The sequence below is a fragment of the Lampetra fluviatilis genome, chromosome 13, assembly GCF_964198595.1.
Source record: "Lampetra fluviatilis chromosome 13, kcLamFluv1.1, whole genome shotgun sequence".
Lineage (NCBI taxonomy): Eukaryota > Metazoa > Chordata > Hyperoartia > Petromyzontiformes > Petromyzontidae > Lampetra > Lampetra fluviatilis.
Window position 1 is genome coordinate 7468236 of NC_136287.1, and position 15682 is coordinate 7483917.

The 15682-nt window shown below is 42.6% G+C and overlaps 1 protein-coding gene across 3 annotated transcripts in view; it reads right to left on the reverse strand.

Annotated features, from left to right (window-relative positions):
* Positions 1-15682, reverse strand: part of GBA2 (glucosylceramidase beta 2) — a 28090-nt gene that overhangs the window by 11522 nt on the left and 886 nt on the right. For 2 of the 3 annotated variants that reach the window (XR_013637311.1, XM_078862189.1), the window contains exons 1-9: positions 10585-10877; positions 9836-9927; positions 8663-8778; positions 7444-7662; positions 6488-6736; positions 4356-4458; positions 3403-3556; positions 2344-2469; positions 1159-1358 (exon numbers count right to left, since the gene is read on the reverse strand). Coding sequence is in view for 2 of the 3 variants with exons in the window: in XM_078862189.1 (XP_078718315.1) it covers positions 1159-1358; positions 2344-2469; positions 3403-3556; positions 4356-4458; positions 6488-6736; positions 7444-7662; positions 8663-8778; positions 9836-9927; positions 10585-10796 (1471 nt within the window). In the remaining variant the exon portion in view is untranslated. Of the gene's footprint in view, positions 1-1158; positions 1359-2343; positions 2470-3402; positions 3557-4355; positions 4459-6487; positions 6737-7443; positions 7663-8662; positions 8779-9835; positions 9928-10584; positions 10878-15682 lie in introns of those variants that run through there. The other variant, XM_078862190.1, reaches the window with a different exon arrangement.

A 15682-nucleotide genomic window follows, 5' to 3' on the forward strand; every position in this document is an offset into this window, starting at 1 on the left:
TGCAGAACCACACAGCAAACCGCGATAATAACATTTACAGCACAAGATGGACGCACTAGTCTTGGCAGGCATAGCCAGGCATGGTTTATAAATGCCGTGGTAAACACCAGGGCCTTTATTGCCGGTCTCACAGTGATGGGTGCAAAAGCCAATATCGGTATGTTTTGTGCAGGCAAACACTGAAACAGCAATCAAGGTTACGGCCTGCTGGTCCGTCAACGGTCACCAGTCGTATCCCCGAAACTATCATTCGCATTCATGTCGAAGCATTTTTGAGTGCTTCTGGGAGTGTGGTTTCAGATATAAAACTGACATTTAATGATCCATAAAGCATAGAAGCAAGGTAAAATTAAGTTAAGATTTCGAAGGGTATTAAAGATGTACATTTCTGTACCAACATGCTGTTGTCCCCGCATTCAAAATGTTTGTGAGGAACAAGTAGCCAGTATAACACCTCGCAACCTCGTCACTGTTCACAAGTGGGGAGGTTAAAACATTTAAGATGGCATCGTATGTCAATAAACACAGTGTGGCTTTACAAGTGGTACATGAGTGGCACTAAGCCATTTTAAGATGAAGCTAAAGCATCCCCTCACAATGCCCCAGAGGCCCATGTCGAGCAGGGTAGTGGGCCCGTGAAGAATATTAAGGGCACACAGCATATGGCTCGCCACACTATCGAGAAGTGGGCAGTGGCAGCTACCCCTAATCATCATGTGCCCATGGAATTATCTGATAGTGAACTGTCAATGCAGACACAGGCTTGTTAATAATAATGTCCATCATTCAGTAAAGCAGCACCGAGTACCAAGACTCATTTTCAGCAGGATTTTGCATTGGGAAGTATCACCAATGTCATGAATGAGCGTTTTGACATTGCAGCAAAACACGGGAGAACCCGACAGGAAAAAACAACAACGAGTTGGAGAGGATAACACTCAAAGCTCCACACAGAGAAATTCAATAATCTCCTTGCATTCCAATATCCTGACCACGTAGCCACCCAGTGGGTTTGGGAGTTTCACAAATGTGCAACGTGAGCCACTGCACCCAGCTCAAAACCCTACCACAAGACCTTGCAGGCATGCCAGGAAAATAAAAAACGTGAAACAAACGGCAGCACCACACACACGCTTATGCCAAACTGTGCCGACGCACCCTCGAGGTAGGCGAAGCGGCCGTACTCCAGCAGCGTTTCGTTGCAGGGCAGCGGCGACGTGCCGTTCATTGGCCGCACGTCATTGTCGTCGCACCCCTTGGGTGCTTCCTCCGTACGAGCCTCGACCCACACGGTTCCTCCATCCGTCACAAAGTAGAGCTCATTGAACACGGCTGACTTGTACCAGGCTGGCAGGGAGCTGCGCACGAGCAAGTGGACATCACAATGGCATTGCCTGAATAATTTCCCTCACGAGCATGAACAGTCAGTCAGCAGTTAACAGGTCTTCTATTCAACAGATGCTACTTTTATGCACGGGAAGGGGCTTTAAGTGGCGTGAATGCTCGATATGACAATTTAGCAATTATTAACTGCACTCTTAATTGGAACTGTTGACAATTTGATTTAGCAAAAAAATTTCTGTCACTTCATCTTGATACGAAGAAAAAAGTTCCTCTTTCTATTTTTTACTCGTTTTAATCTGTCCAGCCATGTGCTTATCACAAGAGCTATGACCACTGTGACATAACATCTAAAAAAATTACTGCAGTAGAAAATATAAAATAGCCCGAGCTTTACAATTACTTTGACTTTTAATAATAATGCTGTTCTTACATTTATTTAGGTGCAAGGTTTAACTGCATTTCCGTAACCTTAATTAATTCTAGATCATGTGCTTCATGCTAACCTGCATTCATAAACGCATCGATGTGATGACTGCATCGATTTAATAACTATTTTACTTTTCAAAAAAATGCAGTGTGCTACATCATTATTATTTGCTGCAGAAATTGCGCACTTCGAATAAATATTACAAAATTCAATAAATCGCAGCAGGGTTTCACATAATAATACAAAACATGAAAATTTTACATCTATAATTAAGACAAGCAATTAATAAAGTACTTCATCATTGAATTTAATGATGCTGCGACTATTAAAAAGCAAATCTTTAATTTCTAAACACCCTATACTACCACCAATGGAATATGCACCTCACCTGTGTATCTGGGATTGCAATCCAACCCGATTGCCAAATTATGCAAAACTCAATTATCCAACTTGCAAAATTTCATTGTAGTGTCAGGAATTATTACATAAGGGTGCACTAATTCTTGAAATGATGGCATTGATTTTGATCAATCAATGCCTCTTCTGCCTGAACCCCTTGCTCTGGTACTCACGTGTCCTTGAGAATAGGGCTCTGCCAGGCCTCGATATTTTCTTCCCACTCCTTGTAGTGAGAGAGCGCGTAAAGGCTCAGCTTGGGGGCAGCCTGCCCATCGGTGCCAAACCAACGTGTGTACCGCCTGTGCACACCGAGGCACGCACGCAGGAGTGTGTGGTGAAGGCAGGCGGTGTTAAATCAATAATGTACACGTTCATCCCCTCTGTAAATCCACTGCTGGATGTAGTCTCCCCCATTCTACGGACGTTATTTGACCATGTTTCAACAAGCTGGTCCGTGTGGGTTGAAGGTGGGAAGCATAGAGGTTTGAGCACAGAAATACAGTATTTCAATGGATTTTGTTGCAATGTCCTCTGCTGTCTAAAACATAGCCCTGCAGCCTCTAACACCTGTTGTGCATGGTGATCACCTATCCCAGCACTGTCCAGGCTTAACCACGATTGACTTCAGAGGTCTGATGAAATTGGGCCTTATTCTGGGCGATTTGATCAGGGAAAAATATACAGATGTAATTTATTTATCGCACTGAGACTCGAGACTGCATTCATTGATATGTTTGGGCAATTCCTTTTATGGAAGCCAAAGCAGCCAAAGAAAACCCATGAAAGTTGATGCATACAACAGAATACAACTCAATCGCTCTGATCAGCTTGCAGCCATTTGCTGTATTGCCATCCCCTGGCCACAGGCATGATTTTTTACTACAGTCCACAGAAACGAAGACGTTAGTACAGTTTGAGAACAGACCATGACTGTCGTGTCACGTAGGCACATAGCAAGTTATGCATCCCTCGGGAGTTAGGAAATAGTTGGTTGGGTCAACTGCCAGTCATGATCCACACCCTTCTGACATTCTTTGAGGCAACATTATGGTGACATTCCTTTAGACAAGATTCTTATGGATACATGAAAAGGTGCTACGCCAGGTTAATGCATTTCTCTGAAGAGTGTCAACAGTGCAATATACTTTGACCCCTTTGGATTAAAGCTTTCAACATGCTCAAAGAATGAGAGCGTCCCAATGAAACAAACAAACATCGCTGACGTACTGTACCTGCAGTACTCGCGCTCCTTTGATTTGAAACGCATCTTCGGCATGTCCCAAGCGAGGCAGAATTCCGCTTGTGCGCTCCCGCGAGCCATCACGGAGACGGTTGATGCCACTGCGGCGGCAACCTCCTGCCGGCTCCTTGTGGGCTTGCTGGGGCCTGCATGTTGCATGGTGCAAAAGTAGGGACCGGGCACAAGCGGATACAATTTTGAGGTAAAATGCAAAGAGATACTTGACCTGCTGACAACAAACATTCCAATGCGAGCTTAAGCAACTCGAGATATATCACATTCCATTGTGACAGTGGCCAGTGGATAACATCAACTATGTTAAAGTTGCCTGCTTTTTGTTTAGGGGGGGAACATTTTTAAAGCCTTACCATTCATTGCAGGCAGCTCTCGTATGCAAAAAAAAATACTTGGGAGACAAACCACAGGCTTACAAATATAGAGTTTAGAAATTTACATTTACCGCAATGAAAACTTTTTTTAACACACCAAACTTCTGCATTCATACGCATTATTCATGTTAGTATTAAAAGTGATGCAGGGCTATCAATGTTTTGAGATAATTCTGCAAATGTAAAAACCTTTGAAAAGTACTTTTAAAAGTGATAACATTTTATGTGTGAGCTTGGCTTTACAGCCTGAAATCCCTCATTATTTTAATTTCCCCTTTTCACCATGAAAATATCTATTTTCAATAGGAACTGGAAAAACTGTTCAAACATGTTAAACGTCATGCATCGTGTTTTCTGAGTATGACGAAGTTAGTCAGCGATGCAAAACATTGCAATTTTCTTTATTTCCCTTCTCATGCAGTCAAAGATTTTTGTCAAGAACTACTACCAATTATCCTCAACATCATCTTGAAAATGTTTGCATCGGTGCAACTTAACAATGTAATGAAAGTGAAAAGGAGGGCTTGCGTGGCTATAAACTGGTGCAGTGCAGTACCCTGCGGCGAGTTGAGACGACCGTCCTGCATGAGGTCTGTCCACACCTCCGCCCCCAATCCCTTGGGGTCAAACTCTGTCAAGTGACTCACAGTTACACCTGCCTGTGGGGAGGAAGGAGCAAGAGCTTATCATTACATTTCCAAATGCAAGTTTGTGCTATGACAACTGGGAGAACAATGCAATTATGGTTTCATCACGTCTCTAGTTAATTGTAAACAAAAGAATAACATACATGGTGTGCACGCAATTCATACCATTTACTGAGCAATGCAAATATGAACGGTTGGCAAACAGGCAACTTTTTAAATCTTAAAATGGCAAGATGTTTGTTTGCAGACATTTTGTCCTATGCGTATGCTTACTCAACGAAAACGCAAAGTCTTTTCAACCGATCACAAAGCAAACATTTGACATCAACACACAATATTCGCAGAAAGCAGTGTGGCGGCAACTTTCCTGGCGCTACAGACAGTTACACTGTTCGAGCCAACTCTACAACTACAAACCATGGTGAACAGAATACACAAACTAAGAAAGACAAAGTTACAATGGTAACATATACAACCATTATTCAAGAAACAAGGTTGATAACAACAAAGTAATTGGTACAAGTAAGCAATGCACTTTTGAATTTCTAAAAAGTTGCATGGGCATGACTGTGAGAGGCTAAGAATACAAACATTGCCGAAGGCACAGAAAACATGTTTGTTCTAACATGATAAAATCCCTGCTCCCTAAAGTTCAAGCCCAAGTGGTTCCTTAATCTCATGCATGTGGTCAACCCAGCCCATGTGTACGGTTACCAAAGCCAATCCACCCACGCAACAGAAGCGTGAACCACCAGATCCTTGCAAGAAGACGAACCCAAAAATCAGAACCCCAATGTCACAATACTTACCTAACCTGCGTGGGACAGACTTTCCAACACAAGCCTGGATTTTTGTTAATGATTAAAAATTATGTCAGTGACTCTATATGGAGTGTTGAACTATGGATATCAGCGATGCTGTATTCATGGTACAGAACTCACACTGCTGTCATGGCTCGACAAATATCTCAAGGTATCCATAGAACTTTAGTCGGAATGGATCTATCTAAACACATTTTCATTTCCAATCGATAGCTGCCAGAGCAAACACACTTGCATCCTTAGTTGAACACGTAGGCTTTAACGACCAGTATGGGTTAGATCGTGTTATTATAAATGTGTCGCAACCCTCCACCACCCGACACGGCCAATCAATAAAAAAGTGTGTTTTAAGAGTGAATCGACTCTTCTAATTGGCGTTTTGTTAACATGACACATGTTTTACTGATTGGCCGTGTGGGTGGTGGAGGATTGCGACACATTTATAATAACGCTTTCTCACCCAAAAACCTTTATTATGAACACTTACATCCTCACAACTAGTATTTTTTATGCTGGTCTGTGTCTCAAAGTGCAACTTTTTTATCAATTTGGCCAGTTTTCAATTGGATAAATCCCAATTAACAAAACAACTTACATAAAAGGTTAGTTCAAATTGGATCATCCAATTTGAACTACCCCCCTAATGTTACGGATAGACGGACAGTTAGAGCGAATGCATAAAGACTTCAAACACTAGATAGAAAACAACAAAAAAACGCACCAACATACTGAAAACACGCAATCTCTCCTCGGGAATTTGCTGAAGCTCCTAGAATGCGATAACAACATCGTTGCACTAGCTTAAAAACCAAACATTGCTCCATAGTGCTGTACGCATGAACTTCTTGTGCACCGTATGTAGCCAACCACGCTAATCGGAGGTGCGAGGGAAGGACAACAAACTAAACACAAAAAGCAGTTAAAAAAAATTAGTTTTCAATCTAGATTTAACAGTGCATGGCTCCAGTGGCTTCCTAATATAGAAAGAGTGTTCCAGACAGCCGCAGAAGGCCATCTGAAAGTGTGCATTGCAGTGACCGTCTTTGTTTGATGGCTAGACAAAAGCTGTTGTGGGAATGACCGGAGTTCCCATGATGATGTATGCTCCTTCACGAGATCAGCAAGGTATTATGGTTAAATTGTGGCAAGCACTTTGTGTGTGAATGAGTGCGACCTTATAATGTATTCGTTCGGCAACCGGAATCCAATGCACGGCTAACCTGGTGCTGGGCGGCGATGGCCATGGTGTAGGGATTGGTCGGGTGGCTGTGGTGGAGTAGGACGCCGGAAACGGCACCGTCGCTGGCGCCTTCACCCGCCGTGTGGAACGGCTCATTCCAGTGGCCCTCCTTGCCATCATGCTTGCGGCCTGCACTGTTGCTCATAGTGAACATGATGGCCACTTCCACGTCCTCTTCGCCGTGGTTCTCTATGTCCCACACGAACACGCCTGTGGGCAGGCTTGAGTCCTAGCAGCCGTTCAAAGACACGTGTTCGTGAACAAACATTCCCACTCTCGCAACGCGTAACTGGGCACAGTCATGGAATATCGGTTGCTATATTTTTTTATACTTTAATTTTGAACAATATATTTTAGAAACATTTTGGATGTCCTCAATGATCTCCAAAATATTTTTTTAAACTTACATATTTGTGCTTTCTGCAAAAAACACGACACTTCTCGGTGTTGTTTAAAGCTTGTGCTTTTATGGCCTGCACTATTTCTCTGTTATAACGAGCAGCCCACACGTCCTTTGGAGGTGACCACCGTCTGTCCCTCCCTTTCACTAAACTTTTTTCTAATCTATTAGGATGAGTCATTCTCGTGATTTACAGGTTTGATTTTTGTTGGCAATAGCCTTCTTAGAATGTATATCTTTATTATAGAAAATGACAGCACCTAGGGCAGGGGTCGGCAACCAAAATAACAAGAAGAGCCATTTCTTTCCAATTCGGTACAAAATTCAGTATTTCAAGAGCCGCAATGCATCTGAGTACATACTGTACATACGTACATATCGTCAAGAAGCAGCCCGTAAAGAGCCGCATGCGGCTCCGGAGCCGTAGGTTGCCGACCCCTGACCTAGGGTGTGCGAACCACTGCCTCAATTGTGGGCTCAATATATTTTTGCCTCCATAACGGACATGGAATGGTGGCTGTGTGCAAGCGACCAACCTTGTAGTCATTGGGGATGACAGGTGAGATCTGTCGGCAGGTCAGCGTGATGCCCTGCCCCGGGAGCTCATAGACAGTCCAGGCACGAGGGTAGAGCGCGTGGTAGTAAGCGAAGCGTCCGCAAAAGCCCCAGTTCCAATTCTGCAGCGAGTGAGGCTGATCTGGGGATAGCACCTGCTGGTACGTGGTCTGCCCGTTCCGCCGAACGCACACCGTAAACTGCACACACACGCGTCCACATACATAACGATATTTACAATTACCTACTTGCTCTGAAAGGGGAATACAAAATCTGTTTTTTTTGTTTGCCAAATTGTTTTTCTTTTTTATGCCGATTATATTTCAGATGTGCTATCGGCATCACGAGAGCCACTGATGAAGGCCATTCAATTGCTTCTTATCCACAGGTGATCAACCCTCTCACAAGCTTCTCCAGAGCTGAAAAATGCCAATGAGGTGAAAACGTTAATTGAATGTCGCCTTTTTTTTATGCAGTCATTTGTGATCAGGCAATAATCACACTATGTAACACGATTTTTGTCCCTGGGTAGTGTCATTTTGTAATTGATTATGCCTAAAAAGTATATAAAATGGCTATTATTCCCCACAAACTTTGCTTTTGTGACCAGGACTTTACGTGATGGAATGACACAAATGCACACCACGTTTTCTCATTGAAAATTGGTCAATTTCAAAATATCACTGTCCTGGTCACAAATGCAAAGTTTGTGGGGAAAATAACAATTTTCTGTACTTTGAGGCATAAGCAATTAGGAAATAACATTTACTACCCAGGAACAAAAACAATGTTACAGTGTTATTGATGGAGTGGATTATTAACTTAGCTTTTTTGTCCTGGTCACAAAAGCAAAGTTTGTGGGGAAAATAACAATTTTCTGTACTTTTGAGGCATAAGCAATGAGGAAATAAAACTCACTACCCAGGGGCAAAAAAAAGTTGTTTCACTCTGTCATCAACTCACTACAATTGAGAATGTAGTTGAACCAGAAATGGCTGAAACCCAGATTCGAACCCACCAGCATTACCCTCCTGGGCCACTTTAGCCTCCTCTCCATTTGCCAACACTTTGCATTTCTATTACTCTAGTGGCAGAGTACAAGGTCCTCCTGTTCAATGGCTCGTAAAGCTTTGAGTGCCGCCTGAAATGTGTGAAGAAACAAGCGCTCGTGTACGCGAGCGAGCGTGAATGCAAGAGCACCTGGTCCGCAGAGATGGTCTCGTAGGCGTAGAGGCCGGGCTGCAGATTCCAGCGACAAAATCCCCCCTTCCATCCCCTTGTGATGCAGCCACCTCCAATACCACCCAGTGGAACGCCTAGAGGCACATCAATGACCGCGCGTCACTGCTACTGATAACTGATAACGAGCATTCAGTATGCTCATTAAATTATGTACACATCTTTTCACAGCAATGGCTTTACATAAAACATATATATTTACACTTTTCTGCTGCGATATTCTTTTCGAGGAGAATAAAGATTTGCTAAACCTCTTTTGCCAGTTTTTTTCTCTTATTAAAGTATTCAGACCTAGAGTTGGCAAAACAAATATATGTACTGTTGAAGCCAATGCATTGGTCAAAAAAAGTTATCGATTCAAAGAGTTAATTGTAAATTTAAAGTATTGTTATATTTACTATTAAGAAACACATTTAATAGTTTCACAACCTTTAAATATAAAATAAGAAAGACACGTTTTATGAAGCGGTTTTAGTCACAATTCAGGGGATATTTTCTTAAACCAGCAAAAGAAACATCTTTAAAGAAAACATAATTCTGAACCTTACTCTTTAGGGTGTAACTTCCTGACCAAAAGCAGCAGTTAAACCAACAGGCTGTACATTGCACAACTTATCTTTGTGATTGGAGAAACAGACTCACTGGGTGTGAATAAAATATTTCCACTCTAATGATTCAGGATTACTTCACAAGTTGGCCTTGAAGTGAAACTTAGGCAGTCCTTTGACAACATAGGAATGTTATGAGAATTAGTTCCAAGAATTATAAAAACATATCTTGGACTTTGACCACCAGGCTTAATCCCACTATAAGACTTCTAAATGCTGTTTTAAAACAAGCCCAGCATTTATTCAGAATGAAATTGGTTGGCTTGCAAAGGTCCATTTGTTATCCTGTAATGATCACAAAGAATTCTAAAGCAACTGGACACAAAAAGAAAACCAACACATTTTAGTGCTGCAACAATAAAGTAGACAGCCACAAGTCTGTCCGAGGTACAAGATTGTAAATCCTTTTCTTTCTTGCTTTACAATACGAATTTGGGAGACCAGAGGCCTCCAATCTCAAGACCAAACCGTCTTAGTTGCCATAGCGGCTCATTAAAAAAACATGTGGGTGTCATTGCGTACGTACCATAAATCTGTCGTAATGGCTGGGAGTCGAAAAGATCGATGAACGGAGCCTTTTTTTCTACCCTCTTTTTCTTCTGGTAAAACCACAAGTACCTACGTAAAACAAATAACCATTAGCTTCATTGTCGCTAACACAAGTAACAAAATAAATAAGCAGACAATAAATCTCCTTCATAGATGTCCCACCACATAAAAAATATAAACAAAAATTAAGTGTTAACTATTGTTTAATGTGGCGAACTATATATAAAATAAATATACAGTCGCGTGTTCTTATTGTCACGTAAAAACAGATTATTAAATCTTCTTGGTTCTTTCGGTAAAGTCACGTAGAAGGGAAATAATAAAATAATAAAAATAAAACATAATAAAATAATTCTCACGACGTTTCGGCCACAACGCAAGCAGCCGTCCTCAGGTGAAGAACAGGTCTGTCGGGAAGACAGTGTCAGACACTGTCTTCCCGACAGGACGGCTGCTTGCGTTGTGGCCGAAACGTCGTCAGAATTATTTTATTATGTTTTATTTTTATTATTTCCCTTCTACGTGACTTTACCAAAAGAACCAAGAAGATGAATCCCTGCAGTCACGAAAGCTTTAAATCAAGATTCTTAAATGTAAAGTGGTTTTCCGCTTTTGAGTTTTGAATTACACCCAAAACATTAACCATTCACGATGAAGCTGAATAATGCACCCAGTGAATATAAAACCTGTGAGGCAAGAGCCGACGGAAGAAAGTAAAGCGCTCACCTCAACCCCATCCCAAAGAAGCCGATGACCTGCTTGGGCGATATGTTCTGCAGGTGGAAGGGTTTCCTCTTCTCGGTGAACTCGTGCTTCAGGCAAATCCTCCAGCCATCCTCAGGCACGCCACGGCCCCGCGTGGTCCCACCGTACTCGCGCATCATGGGAGCCTCCTCCTTGTCGGGACCCACAGCAGCCGCAACCGATGCCGAAGCCATTCCTCTTCCCACGTCTTGCCGGCCGCCGCGAGTTGTCGCCACGAACCCTCGTGCGAGTTACTGAGCAAGCAAAAAAAAGCAGAGCAGCGCGGTGAAAATAATTATGTCACGCGACTAAATAGGGAAGGTAATAAAGAGAAGATTATTTTAAAAATAAATAACGCTGTAACCAATCAGCAGCAACGCGATGGGCTGGCCTTCAATTTTTTCCGTGCCAGTTATTATGTCACTTTTACCGAATGTAGTAAAACTGGTTTACCACTGGTAGGGTCTCAAACATTAGAATTTTGACAAAGGAAATAGAGGTTCTGTAGAGTAAAGTTTGTTTTTACTTAAATTATATTTAAGGTCTTTTTTGTTATATATAATCCACCCAATGTTTACCCTCCGGTAATGGAAAATGCCTGGCTGCTAGCTCATGGTAAATAATTTACTCGGCTGTAGCAAACTGCAAGGCTGTTAAATTTAATGGAACACCGAGGAGAAACAAAAAAGCATTTGTACCTACAAGCATGTGTCATTGGCAATAAAACTGATAAATTTCTGTAATCCAGATAAAGGAGCAGGGAAAGTAGAAGTTTAGAATTCCACAAACAAGTGACAAACGTGGGCAAAAAATCATAATCCAAAATCAACATCGCACTCACAAAAAATGGCAAGCTGACAAAAGTCACAGTCAAATGGCATTACAAGAAGAACAAAATCAATGTGAAAATAGGAAACAATCTGAAAGGGAAGCTCAAGAGACGAGAGACAGGCGCTACTTTAGATGCAGCAAGTATCCCAACAATAGCGGCGATGATGCCGACATTTTGGAGGTATTTGTTCTGGAGTGGAAACAAAACTGCCGATGGAAAACGAACTGTCCACGTCAATTCAAAACTGTCCATGTTAACCTTCTTCAAATTTCCCAGTGTTTAAAACATCGCAATGTAAAGTGCTGTCTTCGGCTTGTAGTCAGTCTATTTATGCTCTCCGTGTGCTTTTAATAAAGAGTGCCACCAAATATATTATCCCAGTGCATGTTTCCTATTATAAGTGTATGTATAACGCTGTGGTGGTAATGATGGTGGCGGATTTTTTGTGACTTCGCATCCCTATTGTAGGAAGTTAACCAAAGAGTAATTCCTGCAGTCACTAAAGCTTCAAATAAAGCTTGAAGTTAACACACTTTGTAATGTAAATGAGCCCACTATATTTATTATTGTGGGACAATATGTATTAGGAGAGTTACATTTTTGTCAAACCATCCGATCTCATCAGATCCCGGGAGCTAAGCAGAGCTAAGAATGAATAGTGCTTGGATGTGCAACAATAGGATGTGGGGGTATGTGATGCGCTGCAGACGGCAGTGCAAAGAAATCAATTGTTGTATTGTACTCCAATGCCCTTCCATTTGTGCTCCCCATCTTCACCGACCCACATTGACCAGTGTGGTGAAGTATAATCAAATACCACTTTTACTCGCATTACATGAAGAGGTCCCAATACAGCCTGCGGGACAGACAAAATTACTCTTCTATTGTCCCATTTGGTGATCATAATTTTCATTGACAAAATTACTGACACTGAAAGAGCATCAAATGCACACACCATTCAGCTGTATCGATGTGCACTCCTCTCTGACAAATGTTTTTGCTGAAGGATCTGAAAAAGGTTATTTGTCTAACTGTCCAACATGCTCACTAAACACCTGCCTTGGTGTGAAAGGTGTGAAATGTTTCTCACATGCAAAAAAGATTACTATCTGAATATGAGACATGGCTCAAAATAATAAATATAACGGTTTCAGAATATAAACACAAAGTGCAGAGTGCCTACTTTCAAATCAACGCTTACAAAATACGTCTTTCAGCCTGAGTGACTTGGGGCTGCGTAGAAGGAGAGGAGGGGTATAAGATGCAAATTATGAATGTGAAACCAGTGAGAAGGGGGGTAGTAGGGTTGCCTGCACGGGTGGATTCCATGTAATGGAATGATCACTTAAGAAAATGAACCAAAGCAAGCAAAGATCACGCCTCAAAAGCCCTGTTCTTTTACGGCGAGTGACTCAAATTACACACCAAGTAACCTGGCCCGATTTCACTGAGGCTTGTGGTTTCACGTTACTGTAGACTGTGCAAGCGTGTCACAAGCAACCAACTAAAATCAATTCCTGCCCCAATTATATTAAAACAAAGACGCCCTCCCTCTTATTGCCTGAATAACTTAAACCAAATGCTGTCAACGCCCACTGATTAAGTCTGACTCATCATACACGGAGTGGAGCCAGGTAACCTTATGCTATGTTGGAGCACACTACGTACTGAAGCCGAGTTGGCACAGTTGCAAGGCACAGGCCCAAAACCCCAAAATGCCGAGCGGCCAGCAAACAAAACAGCTTAATTGAAGGTGAAGTAGAAATTAGTTAATGCGTTTCTTGAAATGAGCAACGTTCAAAAGGAGACCCGCAGTATGCTAATTCAATAGAGTATGGATGAAATAAAAGTCAAGTCTGGAAGACCAGGTGCTCAGCATCGTGGAGAAGAAATCAGAGTGAAATTCACAGGAACAGTAACCTTGGTAGTATTTGCACGATAAGAACAATAAAGAGGCGACTGACCACCGATCGGCAAGAGTAAATCAGTGAGTGCTAGAAATAAAAGCAGTGATGTGAATTGTCAGAGTTCAAACCCTGGTCGCTCGCAAAATGAAACACTATACCACCACACCCAATCCCATGTATATATTGATTACAGTGTTCGATTAAAACACGCACATACACAGAATGAGGAAATTTAAATGAGCCAGTGGCAGTTGACATTCAGATGGAAGATTAGAGAGCTACACCCAGGCTCAGCCTTGGCATGAAAATTGAGAAGAGTCATGCACATGGGGATGTTGCCAAAACGTTGTTGTGAAAATAGTGCAACCTGAAAAAAACATGATCTGTGTTGTTTCCACATAGTCAAACACAATAATGTATTTGACTTCTTCAGTGCACTTTTATTGAAGAAACACGTTACTAATATTGTATTAGTCTCGCTGAAGATACTTTGCTCACAAATAATTGCAGCATTAATGATATTCCATCTTAACTATCCTTAATCCTAACCACAACCTCTCACCTAAGCCATTGACGCTGACACTAGCTTAGCACTATTGATAGCTCGACCTCATACCAACCCTGACCCCAAGCCTTAACCATAAAACTATCACGACTCTTGCCCTGAAAAGAACCCTGTGAACACAAATATGACTCGCTTCTGATATAAACGGTAGAACATTATTGAACTCAATCTTGATTTGAAGCTTTCATGACTGCAGGAATCCATACTCTTTCGGTAAAGTGACGCAGGTAGAAAAATTAATAGATCACGACGTTTCGATCGCAACAATCGTCATCAGGTGAAACAACCACAGCAAGAAAACAGCTGAAACTGCTTCAGCAAAATGACGATTGCTTGTGTTGCGATCGAAACGTCGTGATCTATTATTTTTTCTACCTGCATGACTTTACCGAAAGAACCAAAGAGTATAATTGAACTCATGTCGCCTGGTTCATCGTGTAGAAAGTACCGTACTGTTCCACAACTCCACCCTTAGCACTCTTGAAATAACCCTGCTCTAACCATAGCCCTAGCCCTGGAATTACACCATCCATAACCCTGACAGCATAATCCATAAGCCCAACACTCCGTAATCCTAACCATAGCAATGGTTCAAACATTAACCCGGACGAACAAAACCGGGTTCTATTAGTCCTCATTTGTAAAGCTCCACTCGCCTCAAAAGTACTCTCTGATATAGCAACCATGGCCTCCTATCGAATCCCCAAGTCAACCTTTGCTTAGTGGGCGGTCGCCCTTGCTCCTCTGCTGCTCCCGCTGTCTAGAACTGCCTTCCCCCACAGCCGCTGTTCAGATCCAGGTTCAAGATGAGTGCCCGCCTCTCAACAAAATAAACATGCTCATTGTTTCTAGTACAGTATCTTCAAAATAAGCTCCAAATTCGACGCTGTATAAATAAAAATGTTATTGCATTTAATTTTAGCATCTTCTCCCAAGACACGCCACACATTTGCCAGACATCCCCCCCACCCCCTCCCCGGCAGCCACGGGCTTCGTCTGCCGCCGCAATTTAGAAAATTAAACATAAGGGAAACAAAACAGGTTGGTACCACATCTCCGCCTCTTTTAAAACTCCGCTTCACATCCACGACCCCCCCCCCCCCCCTTTGCAGAACTGTGAGCCTCACGCTCACAGCAGCAGCAGCAGCCAAGATCCTCAGGCATTTTCACACAGCGTGAGAAGAGAACGTGAGAAGGGGACATGACTCGCTGTTGCATCTTCGTGCACATTTATAACGCGAATCTTGCCTAGAACCCCCAGGGTGGTGGGGGTAGAGAGAGAGGGGGGGAGGGGGCTCTCACCCACTAACTACCACCGAGCCAGCAACACTCCAGACGGACGACTCACGGGCACGTGTCACCTGCCCCAAGAACCGCGAGTTGAATCGAGGTGCAATCAGACGTACACATTTGTTTTAATAATTAATTATTAATAATTGTCCAGGACACGCTGAGGTGGGGGGGGGAGGCGGTGAGAGGTGGCGGAGTGGACGAGTTAGGGGCCATCCATTAAGTAGGAACGCAAAAATCTGTCAAAATTTGACCCCTGCCGCCCTCCCTGTAGGCACGCGGACTTCATACCCCCCCCCTCCACCTGAGTACGTTCGCCTGAAGCACCCCCACACCCCCCCGAATCCTATAGAACGGCTCATATTTAATCCACGCAGAAACGATCCAGGATTAATCATATTAACGTGTTTAAGCAAACAGATAGTCCACCGCCGGACTATCTAACTCATTTGAAGGCCAACAATATAGACACATTATTACCGAGGC